The following is a 22,154-nucleotide window of genomic DNA, read 5'->3' as shown; positions in this document are numbered from 1 at the left end:
AGCCAGCACTAAATCCCTGCCCACCTGAGCCCCCCCCCCGCCCCCCGCATCTCAGAAGGGCCTCCTCCCGCCCCAGTCAAGCCTTCAGATGGCTGCAGCCCCGGCAGTCCTCTTGATTGCAACCTCATGAGAGGTTTATTTTTTATTTTATTTTATTTTTTGCTTTTTAGGGCCACACCCGTGGCATATGGAGATTCCCAGGCTAGGGGTCAAATCAGAGCTGTAGCTGCCGATGCCACAGCCACAGCAAGGCAGAATCTGAGCCGCATCTGAGACCTACATGCCAGATCCTTAACCCACTGAGCCAGGGTAGGGATCGAACTTTCGTCCTTATGGATGCTAGTCAGATTCGTTCACCGCTGAGCCGTGACGGGAACGCCTCACGAGAGGTTTATTAGGCACAGACTTATTTTCTATCTTCTGATGCTCTGACATTCAGGGCCTTGCTGACCCCCGGAGGGATACCATTCCTCGGGTTGGCTGGGTCCTCGAAATGAGAAACAACTTGCCTGAGGGTGTGCCCTTCAAATACAGAGCAGCCGGTTCAGAACCCACACCCCCACCGGCCCCCTCTAATGGGCTGTCACAATCTGGGCTCTGCCTCACCTGCCATAACCGGCCAGGCCAGGTACCAGGCCACCAGGGACAGCCCGTCTGCCCAGGCAGTCCTCGGCCTGCTTACCCTGCCCTGGCTGTTTCTTTCTGTGAAAAGCACCTTAATGCCCCTGCCCACAGTTCCTCATCTCCCTCTGCCTCCTGACCCACCCTGGTGCTTCCTCAAGCGCCCTCCCACCCCACCCCCTGCCAGGTGGCACATCTTGTTCTCTTGGGATCTGCAAGGACCAAACTATCTTTTTGATGGTAGCGGCCTCTTGCCATTCTTTTTCTGCGTGCGTCTTTTTAGGGCCACACCCACGGCATATAGAATTTCCGAGGCTAGGGGTCCAATCAGAGCTACAGCTGCCAGCCTACACCACGGCCACAGCAACGCAGGATCCAAGACGCGTCTGTGACCTACACCACAGCTCACGGCAACGCCAGATCCTTATCTCATTGAGTGAGGCCAAGGATCGAAGCCGCGTCCTCATGGATACTAGTTGGGTTCGTTACTGCTGAGCCCTGATGGGAACTCCAGCCTTGCCATACTTAAATAATGGTAAAATATATATTTAAAATAGAGACCTTGGGTGACAGCCACCCAGCCAAACCACTCCCACATGTCTGGCTCAGAAGTGTAGATTAATGAATGCTCATTGTTTCAAGAGGCTAAATGTTGAGATGACATGTTAGGCAGCAGTAGATAACTAATACAGAGTCTGAACGAGGCCGATAGCATCCGGCCTCAGTGTGGGATGGAAGTGGGGCTGCTTGCAAGGTTCACAAAGCAAGGCAGGTGCTCTGAGGTTTAATGAGCTACGTTTCAGAAGTTTTCTGGTTCCTTTGGCTGAGGTGTGGCATCTTCTCTGAGGCCAGTTGGCAGAAGTGTTGGTCAGTGTTTGGGACAAAGTCATATCCTTCAAGTAGGAATCTTTCCTTTGATGATTCCAATTGCTTTTTTTTTTTTTTTTTGGGGGGGGGGCTGCACCCGCGGCATATGGAGGTTCCCAGGCTAGGGGCTGAAATGGAGCTCCAGCTGCCGGCCTACACCACAGCCACAGCAACTCGGGATCTGAGCTGCATCTGTGACCTACACCACAGCTCACAGCAACACGGGATCATTAACCCACTGAGCAAGGCCAGGGATCGAACCTGCGTCCTTATGGATCCCAGACGGGTTCATTAACCACTGAGCCACGAAGGAAACTCCGACGATCCCAATTCCTGATTGCAAACCCAGTGAGGCCAAACACCCCAGTGCAAGTTCCAAAACTTCATTTTTCCATGCAGCTCCTTCACACTGGACAGCAGCTGGTCAGTGTGACTTCAGGTCCCAATCCTGCCCTTTACTTGCTATGTGATCTTGCGCTTGATGCTCAAACAAGACAACACATCTAAACATTTAGCTCAGCACATAATACGTGCTCAATAAACAGCTGGAAACAATTTTGGTAAGAACCCAGCTCTGCCGATAGTATCACCACCGTGAGCGTCGGTGTTATTGCTACATCTTGAGAAAGTGACATCTCTGCCTTCATCACATATTTTGTACAAATAAACAATTGAGCAAGAGGGAAAAAGCAGATGGTCAGTTGACCTCTGGCAAAATTTGACGTTTGACATTTCCAGCCAAGTCATCATTCTAGATGTTTCATCATCTCGATTGAAACAAATAAATAAGATGTTATGATTTTCTCTCCAAGTAAAGTTGGTTTTGCCTCTGGGTTTTTGGTTTTGCTTTTGGCTGCACCTGCGGCACACAGACATTCCCGAGCCAGAGACTAAACCCAAGTCAGCAGTAATGGCTGCATTAGATCCTTAACCACTAGGCCAGCAGGAAACTCCTCCAAGTAAAGCTTTTTATTTATTTATTTATTTTTTGTCTTTTTGTCTTTTGTTGTTGTTGTTGTTGTTGCTATTTCTTGGGCCGCTCCCGCGGCATATGGAGGTTCCCAGGCTAGGGGTTGAATCGGAGCTGTAGCCACCGGCCTACGCCAGAGCCACAGCAACGCGGGATCCGAGCCGCGTCTGCAACCTACACCACAGCTCACGGCAACGCCAGATCGTTAACCCACTGAGCAAGGGCAGGGACCGAACCCGCAACCTCATGGTTCCTCGTCGGATTCGTTAAGCACTGCGCCACGACGGGAACTCCGAGTAAAGCTTTTTAAAGCAAGGTTTTTATTATTCAGTTGAAAAAATCAACTCTTTATTTAAGGATGAAAACCAAAGTGATAGTTCTAAACATGACAGGTTGAAAAGCTATAGTTTTTTGTTTTTGTTTGTTTCTGGTCTTTGTAGGGCCTCACCTGCAGCTTATGGAAGTTTCCAGGCTAGGAGTCAAATTGGAGCTACAGCTGCCGGCCTACACCACAGCCACAGCCACAGCAACTCCGGGTCCCAGCCGCATCTATGACCTACACCACAGCTCATGGCAATGCTGAATCCTTAACCCACTGAGTGAGGCCAGGGATCGAACTGGAATCCTCATGGATACTAGCTGGGTTCTTAACCCGCTGAGCCACCACGGGAACACCCGAAAAGCTATCTTCTCAGAGACAGGCCTTGACAGGTGATTCTTCTGCTTAAATAGTATATTAGTCGCCATTCTTCAGAGAAACAGAACTGGTAAGGGGTATATATGTACACACACACACACACACAAAGACACATATATATGAGGCATGTGAGATATATATGAGACATATGTATGAGATCTATGACACGATCATAGGGGCTGAGAAGTCACGTGATCTGCTGTCTGCAGGTTGAGACCCGGGAAAGGCAGTGGTGCAGTTTGAAGGTCTGAAAGCCCAATGCTGCCCTAGATTCCAGCCCAGGTCGGAAGACCTAGACCCAGGATTGCTGAGAGCGGGAGATCCATGTCCAGCTGCATCAGTCAGGCAGGCAGGGAATTCAAACTTCCTCCACCTCCTGCTCTCTTGAGGCCCTCAGATTCAGCGAAGCCCGTGCACTCGGGGAAGCCATCGGCGGGAAGCCCAGTCCTTCCCCCCTTCCGGCGGTCCTACGCCTGCGCATCCTTTCTCACGCGGCTACGCTCTCCCAGGACTGCTGCGCTGCCCTCGGACCTGGAACACCTCCCCGCCTGCCTGCGGGCGCTGCGCCCAGCAGCCTGGGGTTGGCCTGCGCTGTTTCGAAGCCGCCACTTCCACGGCTCAGCGTTCATGCTGGCCAAGGTGTAAAATGCCCTGATTAATAGTGTCGAGTTATAAACCAGCGGTCTGCTCCCGCTCTCAAGGGGGCCCCTGCTGCTCCCCATCCGCGCATCCGAAGCACTGTCTGGGCGCGTTTGGTTTTGTGATGGGATGCTCACACGCAGGCCTGCATCCCAACGCCGCGACTCGGAGCCTCTGGAGAGAAGGGACCACATTAATATTGCTGTCTTCTTTTCCCACTTGTGGTTATTTTTTATTTTTTATTTTATTTATTTATTTATTTTTTTGTCTTTTTGCCATTTCTTGGGCCGCTCCCGCAGCATATGGAGGTTCCCAGGCTAGGGGTCTAATGGGAGCTGTAGCCACCAGCCTACGCCAGAGCCACAGCAACGCAGGATCCGAGCTGTGTCTGCAACTTACACCACAGCTCACGGCAACGCCGGATCCTCAATCCACTGAGCAAGGCCAGGGATCGAACCCGCAACCTCATGGTTCCTCGTCGGATTCGTTAAGCACTGAGCCACGACGGGAACTCCTGCTGTGGTTATTTTTAAATAGTATTTATTTTATTGAAGTAGAGTTGATTTACAATGCTGTGTCAGTTAGTACAGCAAGGATTCAATTATACACATACCAATTCTTTTTCAGATTCTTTTCCGTTACAGGTTATTACAAGATATGGAATGCGGTTCTCTGTGCTGCATAGTAGGTCCTCATTGTTTATGTATTTCATACACTGTAGTGTGTATATCTTTGTCTAAACTCCTAATTTATCCTTTCTGCCCCCATTCTCCCTTTGGTCACCGTACGTTTGTTTCCCACGTCTGTGAGTCTATTTCTGCTTTGTAAACAAGTTCATTTGTATTTTTTTTTTTTTTTTTTTTTTTTTTTAGATTTCACATGTAAGTGATCTCATATATTTGCCTTTTTCTGTCTGGCTTACTTCACATAGTGTGAGACTCTCTAGGTCCATCCATTTTGCTGCAAATGGCATTATTTCATTCTCCCACTTTTTTTTTTTTCTTGGCCAGTGCACTTAAGGATACAGCTCCATAACTGCTTTTTGTTTTTTGTTTTTCGTTTTGTCTTTTCTAGGGCTGCTCCAGCAGCATATGGAGGTTCCCAGGCAGAGGTCTAATTGGAGCTATAGCCACTGGCCTACGCCACAGGCACAGCAAAGCTGGATTCGAGCTGAGTCTGCCACCTACACCACAGCTCATGGCCACACCACATCCTTAATCCACTGATCGAGGCCAGGGATCAAACCTGCAACCTCACGGTTCCTAGTCAGATTCGTTAACCACTGAGCCACAACGGGAACCCCAACTGCATAACCGTTCACACAAGTGTGCAGTTCTCCCAAAGGAAAGACTTACTCCGTGCTTTTTGGGGTCACTGGCTCCAAGAAAGCCTAAAATGGATGCAGCCGTATTTGTTGTCTGCTATGTAACAAACCACCCCAACATGTAGTGGCTGGAAACAACTCGCATTGTTTCTTTCTCCCAGTTTTCTGGCTTGGCTGGGTGGCTCCTCCGGTCTGGGCCAACTCAACGGGGACCAACTGGTCCCAGGGGTCCTTACTGCCACCACCTGGGCCTCAGCAGAGATGCCCGGGACTTCGCTCCTGTGACCCTTTGTCCTCTCGAAGGCAGAAGTTTTTCCAGCAGCAAGAGAGAGCGAGCCTCTGTGCACAAGCACTTTTCAGGGCTCTGCTGGTGTCCACTTTGCTAATGCCCCATCGATCAGAGCAAGCCAGGCGGCCAAGCCCAGACTGCAGGCCGTAGAGACATTCTTCATTCTTTAGCTCTTGGTGGGATGAGCGCAGGCTCACGCTGCTCAGGGGCTTGTGCAGGACAATGGGGAGAACCTGGGGTCCGTTTGCCAACAGCCATCGATGCCGTTCAGGCAGAAGGTGAATGCTCGCAGGGTGAACAGAGAGGCAAGCGAGCAAAGAGGTGACCATGGGAGCAGTTTTTAGGGTAACCCTAAACAAGTGGGAACAGCCTGTCCATCATATACACTAGGAGAAAAGGAACATGGAAGGAAATACTCAACCAATCCAAAAGGAGGCAAGAAAGAGAAGAAAGAGAACAGGACAGACGGGGAAATAGCACAAAATACGACAGGCTGAAACACAAATAGAAATTAACCTTTAAACTAAGTGTGCATAGACTATCCACACAAATACGCCCGACTGATTTTTTAACAAAGATGCAAAAACAATCAATGAAGGAAAGGATGGCCTTTTCAACAAATGATGCTGGAGCACTGGGCTGCCATAGACCGAAAAATGGGAGAAAAGCTTCAGGGTTTGGAGCGAGGCAGAGGATTCCTAGACTGGGCACTAAAAATGTACCTCATGTGGGATGGACTGGGAATCTGGTGTTAACAGATGCAAACTGTTGCCTTTGGAGTGGATAAGCAATGCGATCCTGCTGTAACCCTGGGAACTGTATCTGGTCACTTATGATGGAGCAGGAAAATGTGAGAAAAAAGAATGTATACATGTATGTGTGACTAGGTCACCTTGCTGGACAGTAGAAAATTGACAGAACACTACAAACCAGCTATGATGGGAAAAATAAAAATCATTAGACAAAATGTGCCTCATAAAAGGAAAAATCAATAAATCAAACTGAGTAAAAATAAAGTTTACTCTACAAAATGCCCTGTTGAGAGGATGATGACTAGCTATGAGTGGGAGAAAATATTTGCATATCACATATCCAACTAGAGGCTAGTACGAAAACTCCGTAAAGAACTCGTAAAGCTCAACAGTTAAAAAACAACAACAAGCAATTCTATTTGAAAATGGATAAAAGACATGAAGAGACAGTTCACTGAAGATGATATACAGATGGAAACTACTCACATGAAAAGATATTCAGGGAGTTCCCGCCTTGGCGCAGTGAAAATGAATCTGACTAGGAACCATGAGGTTGCGGGTTCGATCCCTGGCCTTGCTCAGTGGGTTAAGGATCTGGCATTGCTGTTTGCTGTGGTGTAGTTTGCAGACGCGGCTTGGATCTGGCCTCGCTGTGGCTCAGGCGTAGGCTGGCAGCTACAGCTCCAATTGGACCCTTAGCCTGGGAATCACCATATTCCGCGAGTGCAGCCTAAAAAGGACCAAAAAAAAAAAAAAAAAAAGAAAAAAGAAAAGAAAAGAAAAGATATTCAACTTCATCAGCCACGAAGGAAATGCAAATTAAAAACCACAAAGAGAAAAGACAAAAAAAAAAAAAAAAAAAAAAAAAAAAAAAAGGAGTTCCCGTCGTGGCGCAGCGGTTAACGAATCCGACTAGGAACCATGAGGTTGCGGGTTCGGTCCCTGCCCTTGCTCAGTGGGTTAACGATCCGGCGTTGCCGTGAGCTGTGGTGTAGGTTGCAGACGCGGCTCGGATCCCGCGTTGCTGTGGCTCTGGCGTAGGCCGGTGGCTACAGCTCCGATTCAACCCCTAGCCTGGGAACCTCCATATGCCGAGGGAGCGGCCCAAGAAATAGCAACAACAACAACAACAAAAAGACAAAAAGACAAAAAAAAAAAAAAAAAAAAAAAAAAAACCACAAAAAGGAGTTCCTGCTGTGGCCCAATGGGTTAAGGATCTAGTGTTGCTGCAGGGGCGGCATAGGTCTCACCTGCAGCTTGGATTTGATCCCTGACCTGGGAACTTCCATATGCCATGGGTGCGGCCAAAAAAAAAAAAAAAAAAAAACCTACAATGAGATATCGCTACACATTTATCAGAGTGGCTAAAAACACGGACAACACCAAGTCCTGGCGAGGACTTGAAGAAACTGCATTGCTCGTGTATTGCTGGTGGGAATGTAAATTGCTACAGTCACTGAAAACAGTCTGGCAGTTTCACATAAATCTAAACACACAAATTATCATACAGCCTAGCAATTGCCTCTTGGGCATTTATCCCAAAGAAATGGAAATGCATGGTCTCACACACACACACACACACACACACACACAAACCGGTATGTGAATATTTATAGCAGCTTCACTGATAACAGCCTGAAAGTGGAATGAGCCCCGACACCCTTCAATGGGTGAGTGGTTAAACATACCGAGGAATACAACTCAGCAACACAAAGGAAGGAATTATTGATATATAGGACAACCTGAATCTAGAAAGTGTGCTGAGAGAAAAAAAGCGAATCCCAAAAGCTTACATATTGTTTGATTCCATTTATGTAACATTCTTGACATGACCAAATTATAGAAATGGAAGGCAGATTAGTGGTTGCCAGCGATTAGGGACAGGCGAGGGGAGGGGGGCGGGACGTGAGTGGGGTTATAAAAGATGACACCAGAGAGCCTGTGGTGGGAGTTCCCACCATGGCTCAGCAGTTAAAGAACCCAACTAGCATCCATGAGGAGGCAGGTTCGATCCCTGGCCTCGATCAGTGGATTAAGGATCCGGCGTTGCCGTGAGCTGTGGTGTAGGTCGCAGATGTGGCTCAGATCCCATGTGGCTGTAGCTCTGGCCTAGGCCAGAGGTTACAGCTCCCATTAGACCCCTAGCCTGAGAACCTCCATATGCCGCAGGTGTGGCCTTAAAAAGACCAAAAAAAAAAAAAAAAAAAAAAAAAAAAAGAGAGAGAGGAGAGAGAGAGAGAGATCCTGTGGTGAGTAATTGTTCAGGGTCCTGCCTGTAGTGGTGGATACGGGAACCAACATAGGTGACAGAATTGCACAGACCTAGGTGCACATGCCCATGCGTGCACACCACACACACACACACACACACACACACACACACTCCAGTAAACTAAAACCAGGTAAAGGTGAACAAGATGGGTAGATTGTATCAATGATAATATCCTGGGTATGACATTGAACTCCAGTTTCCCAAGGTGTTATCTTGCCTCAAAAGAAAAAGTTTGGGTTCAAAAAAGTAAACAGGGAGTTTCAGCTGTGGTGCAACAGGATGGATGGTGTCGCTGCAGCAGCAGGGACACGGGTTCCACCCCAGGCCCGGGCAGTGGTTTAAGGATCTGGCATGGCCATAGCTGTGGCACAGGTTGAAATTCCAGCTCAGATTTGATCCCTGGCCTAGGAACTCCATATGCCACGGGGTGGCTAAAAAAGAAAAAAAAGAAAAAAGAAAAAAAGACTTAAAGGCTCTAGGTAAAAGACAAAGGATGTCAGAATGACAAAAGAACATTAAATTACAGTCTATTTATAAGAAACACATTTAGGAGTTCCCGTCGTGGCGCAGTGGTTAACGAATCTGACTAGGAACCATGAGGTTGTGGGTTCGGTCCCTGCCCTTGCTCAGTGGGTTAACGATCCAGCGTTGCCGTGAGCTGTGGTGTAGGTTGCAGACGCGGCTCGGATCTGGCATTGCTGTGGCTCTGGCGTAGGCCGGTGGCTACAGCTCCGATTCGACCCCTAGCCTGGGAACCTCCATATGCCGCGGGAGCGGCCCAAAGAAATAGCAAGAGACAAAAAAAAAAAAAAAAAGAAAAAAGAAAAAAAAAGAAAGAAAGAAACACATTTAGAGTTCCCATTGTGGCTCAGTGGAAACGAATCCGACTAGCATCCATGAGGACGCAGGTTCGATTCCTGGCCTTGATCAGTGGGTTAAGGATCTGGCGTTGCCATGAGCTGTGGTGTACATCACAGACGCGGCTCGGATCTGGTGTGGCTATGACTGTGGTGCAGGCTGACAGCTGTAGCTCCGATTTGACCCCAAGCCAGGGAATCTCCATTTGCTGTGGGTGTGGCCCTAAAAGACAAAAAAAAAAAAAATGTAACCATCACAAACATACACCTAGGAGAGGAGCTTTGGTAGGTAATACACATGCTTTTTCAAAGTGGTTGAGTCATTTTAACACTCTCACCTGAGATGCTCAAAAGTTCCACTTGCTCTATGTCTGTGGCAACACTTAGAATTGCCAGTGTTTCAAATTTTTCTGATGGGTGTGTAGTGGTAATCTCATGGTGTCATGGTTTTAATTTGCATTCCCCTGATGACTAATGATGCCAAGTGCCTTTTCTTATCCTTGAGGCTTGTGTAACACGGCCACACAAAATAGCTGAAAACAGCAAACACTCTTTTGTTTAACGTTGAGGTGTGGACTCTGAAATATGTGCACAGATAGGTCAGTGATTTGCTCCCCTTTAAACCAAAGTTTTTAAACATTTAGTCATCATGTATTTAGTTGAACCATATAGAAGTTGCCCTTTTTTGGGGGGGGGGTGCGCTGTGCCCATGGCATTCAGAAGTTCTCAGGCCAGGGATCAAACCCATGCCACAGCAGCAACCCAAGCCACTATAGTAAACACTGGATCTTTAACCAGCTGAACCACATGGGAACTCCAGAAGCTGCTTTAAAAAAAAAAAAAAAAAAGATTATTGGACTTCCCACTGTGGTGCAGTGAGTGAAGAATCTGACTGCAGCAGCTCTGGTCACTGTGGAGGTACGGGTTCGATCCCCGGCTCTTCAGTGGGTTAAAGGATCTGAACGTTGCCACAACGGTGGCATAGGTCAAAGTTGCAGCTTGGACCTGCGGTCCCTGGCCCGGGCGCTTCCATATGCTGTGGGTGTGGCCATTAAAAAAAGAAGATTATTTACAGTAACAGATTCACTTTCAGGGGCTGGAACGCCCCCCCAAATCCCAACCATTTCCCACTTCTCTGTTGTACTCACTTTGCTTCGCATTTTATATAAGCTGAATATAGGTTCAGCTGAGGTTACAAATAATACTGCAAACAATACTCGCTCCAAATCATACTCGCTGAAACAAGCCAGAAGTTTCTTCTCACCCACCTAAAAGTCCAGAGTCACGAAGATGGAGCCGGTGTCCACTCTCCATGCTGCTGGGGCCCCAGGTTCCTTCCAGCTGCCTCTGTCATGCTAAGGCTGCTGTCTTGTTTCCTACGAGTTCTAGCCAGGGGAAAGGGGTTTTTTGAACCACACCTACTGGGAGGCATATTTTTCAGTTTACAGTGCAGATGACAAAATAAGTAACTTATTGCCAACACCCAGGGTGACCCTGTGAAATACTTGGCTTGGAATTTCTGACTTTGAACCAACAATGACTTCTAGTGAATAAGTCTGTCAAAAATACTCAGCAAAGAGCCAGTGCTGGAGTTCCCGTCATGGCACAGCGGAAATGAATCTGACTAGGAACCATGAGGTGGCAGGTTCGATCCCTGGCCTGGCTCAGTTGGTTAAAGTTTCCGGCGTTGCCATGAGCTGTGGTGCAGGCTGGTGGCTACAGATCCGATTAGACCCCTAGCCTGGGTGCCTCCATAAGCCATGGGTGCTGCCTTAAAAAGCCAAAAAAAAAAAAAAAAAAAAGAGAGAGAGAGAGAGAGAGAGAGGCAGTGCTGTCAAGACCACTCCCCCAAGGGAGGTTAAGGATGTGGGGCTGTCATTGTCGTGACTGGGGTCTCTGCCATGGCACGGGTTTGATCCCTAGCCCGGGAACTTCCACATGCTGTGGCTGAAAAACTCCTCCAAATCAGCTGCCACATACAGGTCCTGGTCTCGGGCTCTGCCCTCTGGGGAGCCCCACCTAAGACTGCAGGGACTAATTATCGTCATAGTTCTCGTGAGTTTCTCCAACGCTGGGAAGGTGAGTGACTGGTATGCTCACATCTATGGACGTTTATTGACATGACTTTTCAGTGCACAGGGAGGGAGATATAAGGCAGGCCCCGTGGGCTCGGGGACTCTGTCTCATCCCCCGCCGAGCTCTCAGCGCCTTGAACAGTGCCTGGCACTCAGTAGGGGCTCAAGAAATATCTGTTGCCGGAGCGGGCAGGGGTGGGTGGGTTCCTGTGGTTCTTGGCAGCATCCTCTGGTCCCACTCTGAGCTGGGTCCCTTCTGGGCTGAGCCTTCCTCCTGGCCGCTGCACTCCCTGGTTTGGCCTCAGGAGAGTGCCAGGACCTTGGCCTCTGGAGTGGAAGGGTGCACCCCAAATTGCATGGTGTAGTTTGACTTTGGATAACACGGGAGTTAAAGGCATCACCTCAGGGTTGGGTCTGAAATGAGTCAGGCTGCATCCATCTCAACCAGAACCCCTCTGGACAACGAGACCCCCAAAGGCCTCATTTAAGGCGTGTCTGGCTCAGAGGGATAATTCTGATATGAACACAGAAGGCATTTTAAGTGACCCAGCTTATGAGGCCATACGAAGGTCAACCCCTCTTCAAGCAGGCGCTGTGGCCCAGGCGGAGGCCGCCAAGTCAGCAGAAGTTGTGGGAGGCTACCGCCCCAGGGGAGGACAGAGCGAGGGATGGAAAGAGCCTCCCTTCGTATTCAGGAACCTCTTCTTTGTACCCCGAGCTCCCAAAGGGCCCATCCTCAGCCCAGCACATTACCAACCAACTGCCCCTGCGGTTTTGCCCCTGAGACAAGTTCTGCGGGAAATGAGGGGACAATTAGAATCCACGTGCCTTTCTCAATGTCTCGTCTAAGGATGGCAGAGGACAAGTTGGGACGTTTTTCTGAGGATCCTGAACGCTTTAGGAAGGAGTTTACCCAACTAGTGAGACCTTTTGCTCTCGGCTGGCGGGATTTACAGATCTTACTCTCCCACGGCTGCAACCCCTGAGGAAAAGCAGCGGATGATGCTGGCGGCCAGAGCCCATGCAGACCAACAGGCAGCCCAGTCCCCCCAGGGCCACGCGGGGCATCGGGTGGGGACTGATGCTGTTTCTGAGGCGGATCCACGGTGGAACTACCAGGTGGATTCTACTGATAGAGAGACGGGATCGTGTGATTCACTGTTTAACAGGGGCCATGAGACACTTGAGTAAAACCTGTAAATTACAAAAAGGTGAGAGAGGCCCAACAGGGACAGAATGCGCATCCTGCAGGCTTCCAAGGGAGGCTAGTGGAGGCTTTTAGGAAGGATGCAAACGTGGGCCCCTCCTCTCCGGAGGGACAGGCCCTGTAGGCTATGCATTTCATAGCCCAGTCTGCCCCCGACATCAGGCGCAAACTTCCGAAAGCAACCGCTGGTCCTCAGACTCCTTTGAACAGTTTGCTCCCATCAGCTTATTCGGTTTCCAATAACAGGGATGTGGCTGAAAAGGCCGAATGCGCCCAGAGAAATATGCACAAGGCTCAAAGGATTGCAGTGGCTTTGTCTGCTCAGAGACCACCCATGCGGAGGCTGGCTTTTCCCGGCCAACCTGGCCCTGGCGGATCCCTAGGTCCGTGGGTACCCAGACAGGACCAGTGTACCCTGTGTGGACAAAAGGGACACTGGAGAGAAGATTGTGAGAAGATTGTGTGCGGGCAGCCAGGGCATTGGAAGAGGGAATGTCCCAGATGCCTGAGAGCAACAGCGGCCCCTCAGCCACTGATGGTTTTGCAATCCGAAGATCCAGGGGGGCCCGAGGGATAATTCTGATATGAACACAGAAGACTTTGGCTCTGCCTAGAGATGCCATCTACACAACAAATGCCGAACCTCGGGAGGTCACTGATGGGGCCGGCCACTTAATAGCATTTCTTACAGATACTGGTGTAGCCTCCTCAGTCTTAACCCAAAGGACTGGAAAGCTCAGTCATGGTAAGGAGTGTGTGATGGGGCTATCGGGGACGAGGCTGTCGGGGACGAGGCCAGGGCACATCTCCTGGAGCCCCTCGTGTACCATCGATGGCCAGCGGCTTTTACATTTTCTGTTTGTGCCTGCCTGTCCCATCCCTTTAATAGGAAGAGATTTCTTCACTAAGTTAGGGGTCACTCTGTTTCTCACAGAACAAGGGGACCAAACAGTTCTAACAGAAAACAGGGAGGAACCGACTGAATCTGAAGCTGAGGTGGACGCCTTAGTGGACCCTGGCGTGTGGAATAGCAAAGGCTCCAGGCTTGGCCCAAGATACCCAGTTGAGACCTGGGCAAGAATATCCCTGCAAAGAGCAGTACCCCTTAAAATCAGAGGCCGAGGCAAACACTATTAAGACCCTAACTAGGAGTTCCCGTTGTGACGCAGCGGAAATGAATCTGACTAGGAAGCATGAGGCTGCAGGGTCCATCCCTGGCCTTGCTCAGTGGGTTAAGGACCTGGCATTGTCATGAGCTATGGTGTAGATCACAGACTCCAGGCCTGGCGGTTGCAGCTCCCATTTGACCCATAGCCTGGGAACTTCCCTTTGCTGCGGGTGCAGCCCTAAAAGACAAAAAAAGAGAGAGAGAGAAAGCACTGTTGCCTCCAGAGGGTGAGGGTGAACCAAAAGGGGCCAGAGGGCACTTTCGAGGTGACAGGCACATTCTGTAACTTGATTGATTGGTGGGTGTATTTATCAAAATGCATCACATTGTACACGTACATATCTGAGCATTTCACTGAATAGAAATCCCTTCAGTTTTTTTAACGGTACAGAAACATTAAAAAGTATAAGGATAGAAAAAGGAGTTCCCATCGTGGCGCAGTGGTTAACGAATCCGACTAGGAACCATGAGGTTGTGGGTTCGGTCCCTGCCCTTGCTCAGTGGGTTGACGATCCGGCGTTGCCGTGAGCTGTGGTGTAGGTTGCAGACACGGCTCGGATCCCGTGTTGCTGTGGCTCTGGCATAGGCCGGTGGCTACAGCTCCAATTAGACCCCTAGCCTGGGAACCTCCATATGCCGCGGGAGAAGCCCAAGAAATGGCAAAAAAAGACAAAAAAAAAAAAAAAAAAAAAAAAAAAGATCTATCACGTGAACACGACAAAAAAGACAGCCAGGGTAGGAATCTTAACATGTGAAAAAACATAATTCAAGGCTAAAAATCACAACGGAGAGAGCTCCTGCTGAGGCTCAGCGTGTTGCAAACCCAACTAGTATCCATGAGGATGCAGTCTGACCCCTGGCTTCGCTCAGAGGGTGAAGGATCTGGCATTGCCGTGAGCTGTGGCATAGGCTGGCAGCTGTAGCTCCGATTAGACCCCGAGCCTGGGAACTTCCATAGGCCGCAGGTGCGGCCCTAAAGAGAAAATAATAAATAAACAAATAAGTAAAAGCCTTTTAAGCAAAGCTTCAAAAGCACAAAATACACACAAAAAAACCTCCTGATGAATTTGATTATAGAAACGAGAATCCTATTCAATGAAAGACACTTTGCATAAAGTAAGAGAGAATAGGAGAAGGTACCTGCAATGACTAAAGCCAAGATAGGAGTTCCCTTGTGGCGCAGCAGGTTAAGGATCCTGTGCTGTGACTGCCATGGTGAGGGTTTGATCTCTGGTCCGGGGTGCTTCCACAAAAAGCCAAAACATTAATACCTAGAATAAACGAGGGCCTCCTGCAAAGCACACAGAAAATGATCAAGGTATGAAGGAACCATGTCTGGAAGAGGAAATAAGCTCCACGGAGCATATGCAGAGACGACGGAAATCCTTAGCAACCAGGCTCTACAGCAGAAACCGTGCAGCACTGCAAGTCGACTGTGCTTTAACAAGAAACCAAATCCTGAGGAATGAGAGGCTCGACTTAGAACAGCCCATCCTCTACACCAACGGGACTGGCGAACGTTGCGAAGCCGATAATGCCACGTGCTGGGGGCACGTGGGGCTGGAGTGAGTCCCAAGAACAGCTGGGGTGTGGAATGGGCTGGTGCAGCCCTTCGGGAGGTCAACCTGGTGCTACTTAAGGGACCAAAGTGCTCACGTATGTGGGATGCGGCAGATCCACTCCTGGGAGTGCCTGGGAACAAATCCCCACTGGAAGTGGGAATGGAATGTGGGGATAAGGGGACACAGAGCTACCAACTAGATGAATGCGCAACTACAAATGGCAGGGGGGGAGTGGGCAACACAGACCAGCGATGACAATGGACCAGAATTGAGGGTCACGCCCCCGCCCCTCCCCATGGTCCAGCATGCAGGAACAGCCCAGGACTGCCCTTTGACCTGCTGCAGGAGGAGAGAGCGGTGGGACAAATTAATATGACCTCTCCCTGTCACTTAGAGTCCACAGAGCCCAGGGCACAGGGGTGGTGGGAGGAGGTAGGCCAATATCACCCACTCCAGGGCAAACGGGGAGGTTGGGTCAGGCTAACATCTGCTCAGAGAGATGGCAAAGGGACAGAGATGTGGGGCCGAGGCAGGACCAGTGCAGGAGGGGAACACCAGCTATGGCCACCCCCTGCCACCTCACCCCCATCCCAGCTTCACTAGCCCAGACCTAGTCCCCCACCCCCCACCCCGTGCCTACACGGGAAGCCTGAGGTCTGGCTGTCCCTCTCAGGCCCTGGGGAGCCCAGAGGAGGAAGCTTCCGTGTCTCCTGGTGAGACTCTGGTCCCTAGTGTTTTGTGTGTGTGTGTGCATGTGCGTGCAGGTGTTGGAGAGTGTGTGACAGCGTTTGAAAGGTTGTGTGAGTGTGTGTCTTTGGGAATGGGGGCGTATGTTCTCTGTCAGTGCTATGAAATTTGCTGAAGGACAGAATGTAGCAGGAAGGGAACTATTGAGGCTGTTTTTGATATAAAATTGCAACTGTTTTCTCTCTTTTTTTTTTCTTAAAGCTGCACCAGAGGCAAATGGAAGTTCCCAGGCTAGGGGTCCAACCGGAGCAAAGGGGAACTTCCACTCGTGGCTCAAGGGAAACAAACCCAACTAGTATCCATGAGGATGCAGGTTCGATCCCTGGTCTTGCTCAGTGCGTTAATGATCCCGCGTTGCCATGGGCTGGGGTGTAGGTCGCAGACATGGCTCTGAGCCCAAGTTGCTGTGGCTGTGATGTAGGCTGGCAGCTGCCTGGGAACTTCCATATGCCACTAGTGTGGCCCTAAAAAAAAAATGCAAAAAAAGAACTGGGAAGGGCAAATCTCAGGTTGCTTATTTAGCTCAGCTCAATTGAGCCTAGGAAGTTCTCCTGGAAGAAAAAGAGCAGAGTTTTGTGTGTTGAGATGAAGAGGGTGGTGGTGGGACCTGAGAGAAGATTGTGAGCAGAAACCCTAAGTCTGGAAACTGGAGCTTGTGCTAAGACCCAGGCACTGTGCAGCTGGCCTGGCCCAGCCCTGCCCTACCCCAGAACCGTTCGGCCTCAGAACCCTGCCTGTCCTTGCCTGTACCACGGCTGCCTGGGCAAAGTCCAAGAGCGTGGAGTGCAGAAAAAATTGTTTCATTATCCACTTAGAAAGTTATACACTGATGGTGTTTTTCAAGCTTTGTGTCTCCCCTAAAGAATCATGGCCGGGGCGCGGAGTGCAGTTGCTGGCGAGGTCGAAGGTGGAGAAACCAGAAAAACTTGGTCCTTAGGCAGGAATCGGGTCCACCCAACCTATCCCACCACTTGGCTGAGCTCCTCTTTGGGTTTTCTTTCTGCCTCTGCCACATCCCTACCTTAGCCAGTGCCACAGACGCCTGGCCCAGCAAGGAACACAAGGAACTCTCGATGGCTGCCTGTCCTCCTGGGTCCCCACGCAGTCACCAAGTCCAGAAGCTTCCACCTAGATGTGTTAGGAGAATTCGTCCAGGGCCCAAGTCAGCGCCCCCATCCCCAGGGCCGGCTTCCCTGCAAGCCTCCGCCCACTCAGCTGATGGGGGGACCCAGAGTAGGGCCTGGACCCCCGGAAAGGGGCTCCCAGATAGACAGGTAGAGTTAAACAGTGTTGGTGATGGTCCTGGAATTCCTTAACATCACGCTCCATCCCGACAGAACTGAGGGACGCGGACCAGCTTGGTACTGCTGAGCCAGAAACACCTAACCTGCCAGTAATACTTTTGCAAAGGGAGGGTCCAGGGTCCTAGTGATCAGGTGGATTTAGAAAAACACATCGGGAGTTCCCTCGAGGCCCAGCGTGTTAGGTGACAGTCTGGGGTTGTCACTGCCCTGGTGAGGGTTCCATCTCTGGCCTGGGAACTTCCACATGCCTCGGGTGGAGCCATCAATAAATAAATAAAACAAACAAAACGATGACTTCCGCTCGGAGTTTTCCAGTAACAAGCAGATCCCTCCTCCACTTAGAAGAGAAACGGGTAACCTCTGAAGGTAAATGCCTCTGAGTTAACTGAGAGGAAAACGGTAAGAAGCAGCTGCGTACAGGGGCGCAGGGGCGAGGACAAGAACCACCACCCCCTCCAGGCGGCCTCTAAGGGCCCATGGGTCTGAAAACCCAACTGGGGTGTGAGTTGCGTGCTCGGGCCTCTCGGTGCACAGGGGGCGTGTCTGTCTTTGTGCAGCATCTTTTGTCTCTGGGAACAATGTCCACACGCCAGGGGTTGTGTCTCTGGGATCTGCGACACCAGCAGGAGAAGGGGCCGAGCTGCGCGGACCCTAAGGCCTCTGGAAGATTCTAGAACCCGTCCCCCAGCCCTAAGTCTGAGCCCCGCGGACAATGTCAACCGGGCGCAGCGCTGGGAGGGGTCGCGCTGCAGGGGGGCCGCGGGCCGGGGGCCCAGGGCGGTGACTCAGCACGGGGGCCGGGCCGGGCGGGCCGGGCGGGCCGGGGCGGGGCTCATCCACCCGTATAAGGCTCGGGGCCGCCGCGGGGCGCGCTGGAGCTCAGTCGCCGCCTCTGCTGCCACCTCCAGTGAGTCCGGCTTCCGGGGGATCCCGGGGGCTTCCGGGGTCTTTGGGGCGTCTGGGGCTCCCCGGAGCGCCCCGAGCAGGGAATGGGACCCCGGGGAGGACGGGTGGGTGCCCTCGCCCCCGCGATACGCCTCTCCCAGACTCTAACAGCTCTCTGCGTCCTCCAGTGCCGCCTTACACGATCACCTACTTCCCCGTTCGAGGTAAGGGCCTGGGACGAGGAGGGAGGGGAGGCAGCGGTTGGGGGCTGCAGCCCACGCCCCTCACCCACAAGCGAGGGAGTCTCGCACCCGCCTTTTCCCTCCATCACGTGACGACCAGCTCCGGCATCCTCCTTCCATCGCCCCCCCCCCCCCGCCCGGAGCCCCCACCCCCACCCCCGCCCAGGCCTGCCCCTCCCCAGGGCGCAGCAAAGCTGGGGTCTCTGCCCATCCCCCGCTGCCCGGTCCTCCCCGCCCCCAGGGCGCTGCGAGGCCATGCGCATGCTGCTGGCCGACCAGGATCAGAGCTGGAAGGAGGAGGTGGTGACTATGGAGACCTGGCCTCCTCTCAAGCCCTCCTGCGTGAGTCCTTCGCCCTGTCCCGGATCAGGGGCTCCCGAGGTGGAGGACAAAGGGAGGCAGCCGGCTGGGGGGCCTGAGGGCAGCCGAGCTCAGCATCTCTGACAGCACGTGTATCCTTGCAGCTGTTCCGGCAGCTCCCGAAGTTCCAGGACGGAGACCTCACCCTGTACCAGTCCAATGCCATCCTGCGCCACCTGGGCCGCTCCTTTGGTGAGTCTTGATGCAGCAGGTGGCCCGGTCCAGGACAGGCCAAAGGTGGGCGAGCCTCAGCCAGCCCTCTGAGCCTCTTCCGTTGAAGCCAGGTTGCCCAGCAACCCTGTGGCAGGGAGGTTGTATAACCTGCCTAAGGTCAGGACCAGGTCTTGCCCCATAGCAGGCCACTGCCCGCTGAATTCTGAGTAAGGACTCAGGCTCTCCCTTTCTTCATGCACATCCTCCTCGGTCCTCCCTGGCCCTGGCTCACGGGCAGCCAGGTGGCCTGTTGGTGGATCAGGTTGCACTGGCTATTCAGGCTCCTGGTCACGCTATCTGCGCTCCCCCCCTGCCCAGGACTGTATGGAAAGGACCAGAAGGAGGCGGCCCTGGTGGACATGGTGAATGACGGCGTGGAGGACCTCCGCTGCAAATATGCCACCCTCATCTACACCAACTACGTAAGCGCGCAGGCACGGGGTGGGCACCCAGGACCAAGAAAGGGGCTGGCTTCCTTCTCGCCCTATGCCACACCCCTCACGGGGCTCTGGCTGATCCCTCCCTTGGGCTGCTTCCTGCTCTGGAAGGGCCCAAGAGCCCTTCTGGATTAGACACGCCCCTCAGCCTCCCTGCCCCGGGGAGGGACCCAGTCGAGGAGCAGCCTGTGGGAGGACAGGAGACATTAAGCCTGGTGCTCTCGGATCCTCAGCTGGGGGAGGGCAGGAGGGCATCCTGGAGCAGGTGCAGGGGGTGAATGACCTTTAGCCAGCTTCTGGAAGGGGTGTGGGCCCTTTCAGGAACACAAGTACTCAGGCTTGGAGCACGTTCAAAGACTTTGGGGTCATTTTAGCAGAGGCAAGGCTAGTGTGCATGCCTGTGTGTGTGAGAGAGTGTGTCAGGAGATGGGGCTGGAGGGGCAGTGTGCCTGGGTCCGGAAGGCCTTGAATCGTTGGTTTGGATGCTCCTTGGGACATCTAAGCAGGGTGGTATCCAAATATGAGGTCTGGAAGGATCCTCCAAGGCCTCGCCACTAGTCTGGTGAGTGATCACGGCAAGAATGAACTGGGGAGGAGTTCCTGTCATGGCACAGTGGAAACGAATCCAACTAGATACCATGAGATTGCGGGTTCGATCTCTGGCCTCGCTCCGTGGGTTAAGGATCCGGCGTTGCCGTGAGCTGTGACGTAGGTTGCAGACACAGCTCAGATCTGGCGTTGCTGTGGCTGGGTGTAGACCAGCGGCTACAGCTCCAATTAGACCCCTAGCCTGGGAACACACGGGTACAGCCCTAAAAAGACCGAAAAAAAAAAAAAAAAAATAAAGAATGGACTAGAGGAGACTCAGTGGCTGAAATGGACAGGGCGTGGTGGTGGCCTGGGGGTGGGGAGTGAGCAGAGGCATGTCCAGGCCTAGGTGGGTGTCGATTCTCCAAGATTCTCCAAGATTCTCCAAGGGGGCCGGCAGAAGGGGGCCTCTTGGGCGGGGCGGGGGTTGATACGCAGCGGCATCTGCTTGCAGGAGGCAGGGAAGGAGAAGTACGTGAAGGAGCTGCCCGAGCACCTGAAGCCCTTTGAGACCCTGCTGTCCCAGAACCAGGGGGGCCAGGCCTTCGTCGTGGGCAGCCAGGTGAGCCTTTGGCCCTGTCCTGCCCCTTCCCTGCCACCCTCTTCTTACATATGGGCAACGAGTGCAGAGAGAGCACGGGAGCCATCCGTTCAGCAAAGCTGGGACCAGCTCGGGCTCCCCGCTCCCACCGCCACTAATCCGCACCCCACACCCCCCACCCTGCAGATCTCCTTTGCCGACTACAACCTGCTGGACCTGCTTCGGATTCACCAGGTCCTGAACCCCAGCTGCCTGGATGCCTTCCCTCTGCTCTCGGCCTACGTGGCCCGCCTCAGCGCCCGGCCCAAGATCAAGGCCTTCCTGGCCTCCCCCGAGCATGTGAACCGCCCCATCAACGGCAACGGGAAACAGTAAGGGCTTTGTGGCTGGAGGCGGGAGCCGCCTGCTTCCCTTTCTCCAGGACCAATAAAATTTCCCAGAAAAGCAGTGCCTCGAGCCTTGAGTTTTCCAGGGAGGGTCCGATCCCCTCGGGTGCTCAGGAGTGGGGGGCAGCTGGCTTGGATACTCAAATCCTGAAACACAGTGTTTTTCTGGAGCCCTCAAAGCAGTGTGTGTTTACTGAACTCCAAAGAGGAGGGAAAAAAAAAAAAAGAAACAGGAAGAGAAAATAACTCTGGCCCTTGCCCTGGGGAGCCCCACAGTCCAGAGAGGAGAGGCTCGCTTAGGCAGACTGGCTTTGTGGTCCCAGCAGGCCACCTATCAGGGGGCCTCTGTCCAGGACAGCAGGTGCCAAGGGGGGCCCCCCACAGCTGAGGAGAGGTGGGGAGAAGCAGAGCCGCCCTGAGCAGCCTCGGCTGGGCATGTGGAAGTCCAGTCCCTTCTGCTCAGGTGGGGCTGTCCTTGCTTCTTCATGCATCGTGGGTGTGGGAGCACATGGGCCGCCCAGGTGGCTCACCTGCCACCTGCCCTCACTATCCTTGTTAGCTGGGCAAAGACGACAGCCCAGCCTGGGTGAGCTGGCAGTGGGGAGGCAGTGGGGGCAAGCAGGTTGGGGCTCTCAGAGCTCCCAGAGACCGCTGGAGGGGAAGGGCCATGCCCCCCCCACCCCCGCCCACCTCCATGCTGCAGCCTAGAGGGGAAGATGTCCCCATGAAGCTTTGCCCAGTGTCAGAGCCTCCTGCCCAAAGGGGGGACCTCTCAGGAGAATTCACAGTAGGTTGAGACTTGCAAGAAATGTCACTTGAGGGCTGGGGGAGACATCTGTGTGTGACCCTGGTGTCCTACCTGCGTGCTGCAGTGGTGGTGGGTTGGGGGGGGTAGGGGGGGTACCCTCACCCATCCTGCACCTCAGAGGCCCCACTTTGGGGCTGTTCGTGATGTCAAGGCAAACATGGCCCCAGACTTGGGGCAGAATGCTTGAACACCCTGGGAGAGGCCTGGGTACACAGAGCAGCTGAGGGCAGTGCCAGGCGCGCTCTGGGCATTGTACGGGAGGCTGGGGAAGCGGGTTAGAGTCTGAAATGGACCTTGCCAGTGGAAGATTTGGGGTTTGGGTAGGATGAATCAAAACTGAAGA

General features: G+C 52.4%; 1 protein-coding gene across 3 annotated transcripts; it reads left to right on the top strand.

Annotated features, from left to right (window-relative positions):
* On the top strand, positions 17,592-21,064 carry LOC100739163 (glutathione S-transferase P-like). 3 transcript variants are annotated; one of them, XM_021082742.1, is made up of 7 exons: positions 17,592-17,717; positions 18,425-18,460; positions 18,720-18,820; positions 18,943-19,030; positions 19,370-19,473; positions 20,531-20,638; positions 20,804-21,064. In XM_021082742.1, exons 1-7 carry the CDS (start codon positions 17,642-17,644, stop codon positions 20,990-20,992), a joined length of 702 nt encoding a protein of 233 aa, XP_020938401.1. In that variant the 5' UTR covers positions 17,592-17,641; the 3' UTR covers positions 20,993-21,064. The 3 variants fall into 3 exon arrangements, with proteins under 3 accessions (XP_020938401.1, XP_020938402.1, XP_020938403.1); XM_021082743.1 differs by lacking the exon at positions 17,592-17,717 and adding an exon at positions 17,721-17,750; XM_021082744.1 differs by lacking the exon at positions 17,592-17,717 and adding an exon at positions 17,839-18,258.

The sequence above is a fragment of the Sus scrofa genome, chromosome 2, assembly GCF_000003025.6.
Source record: "Sus scrofa isolate TJ Tabasco breed Duroc chromosome 2, Sscrofa11.1, whole genome shotgun sequence".
Lineage (NCBI taxonomy): Eukaryota > Metazoa > Chordata > Mammalia > Artiodactyla > Suidae > Sus > Sus scrofa.
This window is presented reverse-complemented; position numbering and strand designations above follow the sequence as displayed.

Bases quoted from the DNA above. Each gene is read 5' to 3' on its own strand.
- LOC100739163 (XM_021082742.1), top strand. From the start codon at position 17,642: ATGACTTCCGCTCGGAGTTTTCCAGTAACAAGCAGATCCCTCCTCCAC. The intron at 17,718-18,424 runs GTAAATGCCTCT...TGCGTCCTCCAG, and splicing joins GAAACGGGTAACCTCTGAAG to TGCCGCCTTACACGATCACC. The intron at 20,639-20,803 runs GTGAGCCTTTGG...CCCACCCTGCAG, and splicing joins CCTTCGTCGTGGGCAGCCAG to ATCTCCTTTGCCGACTACAA.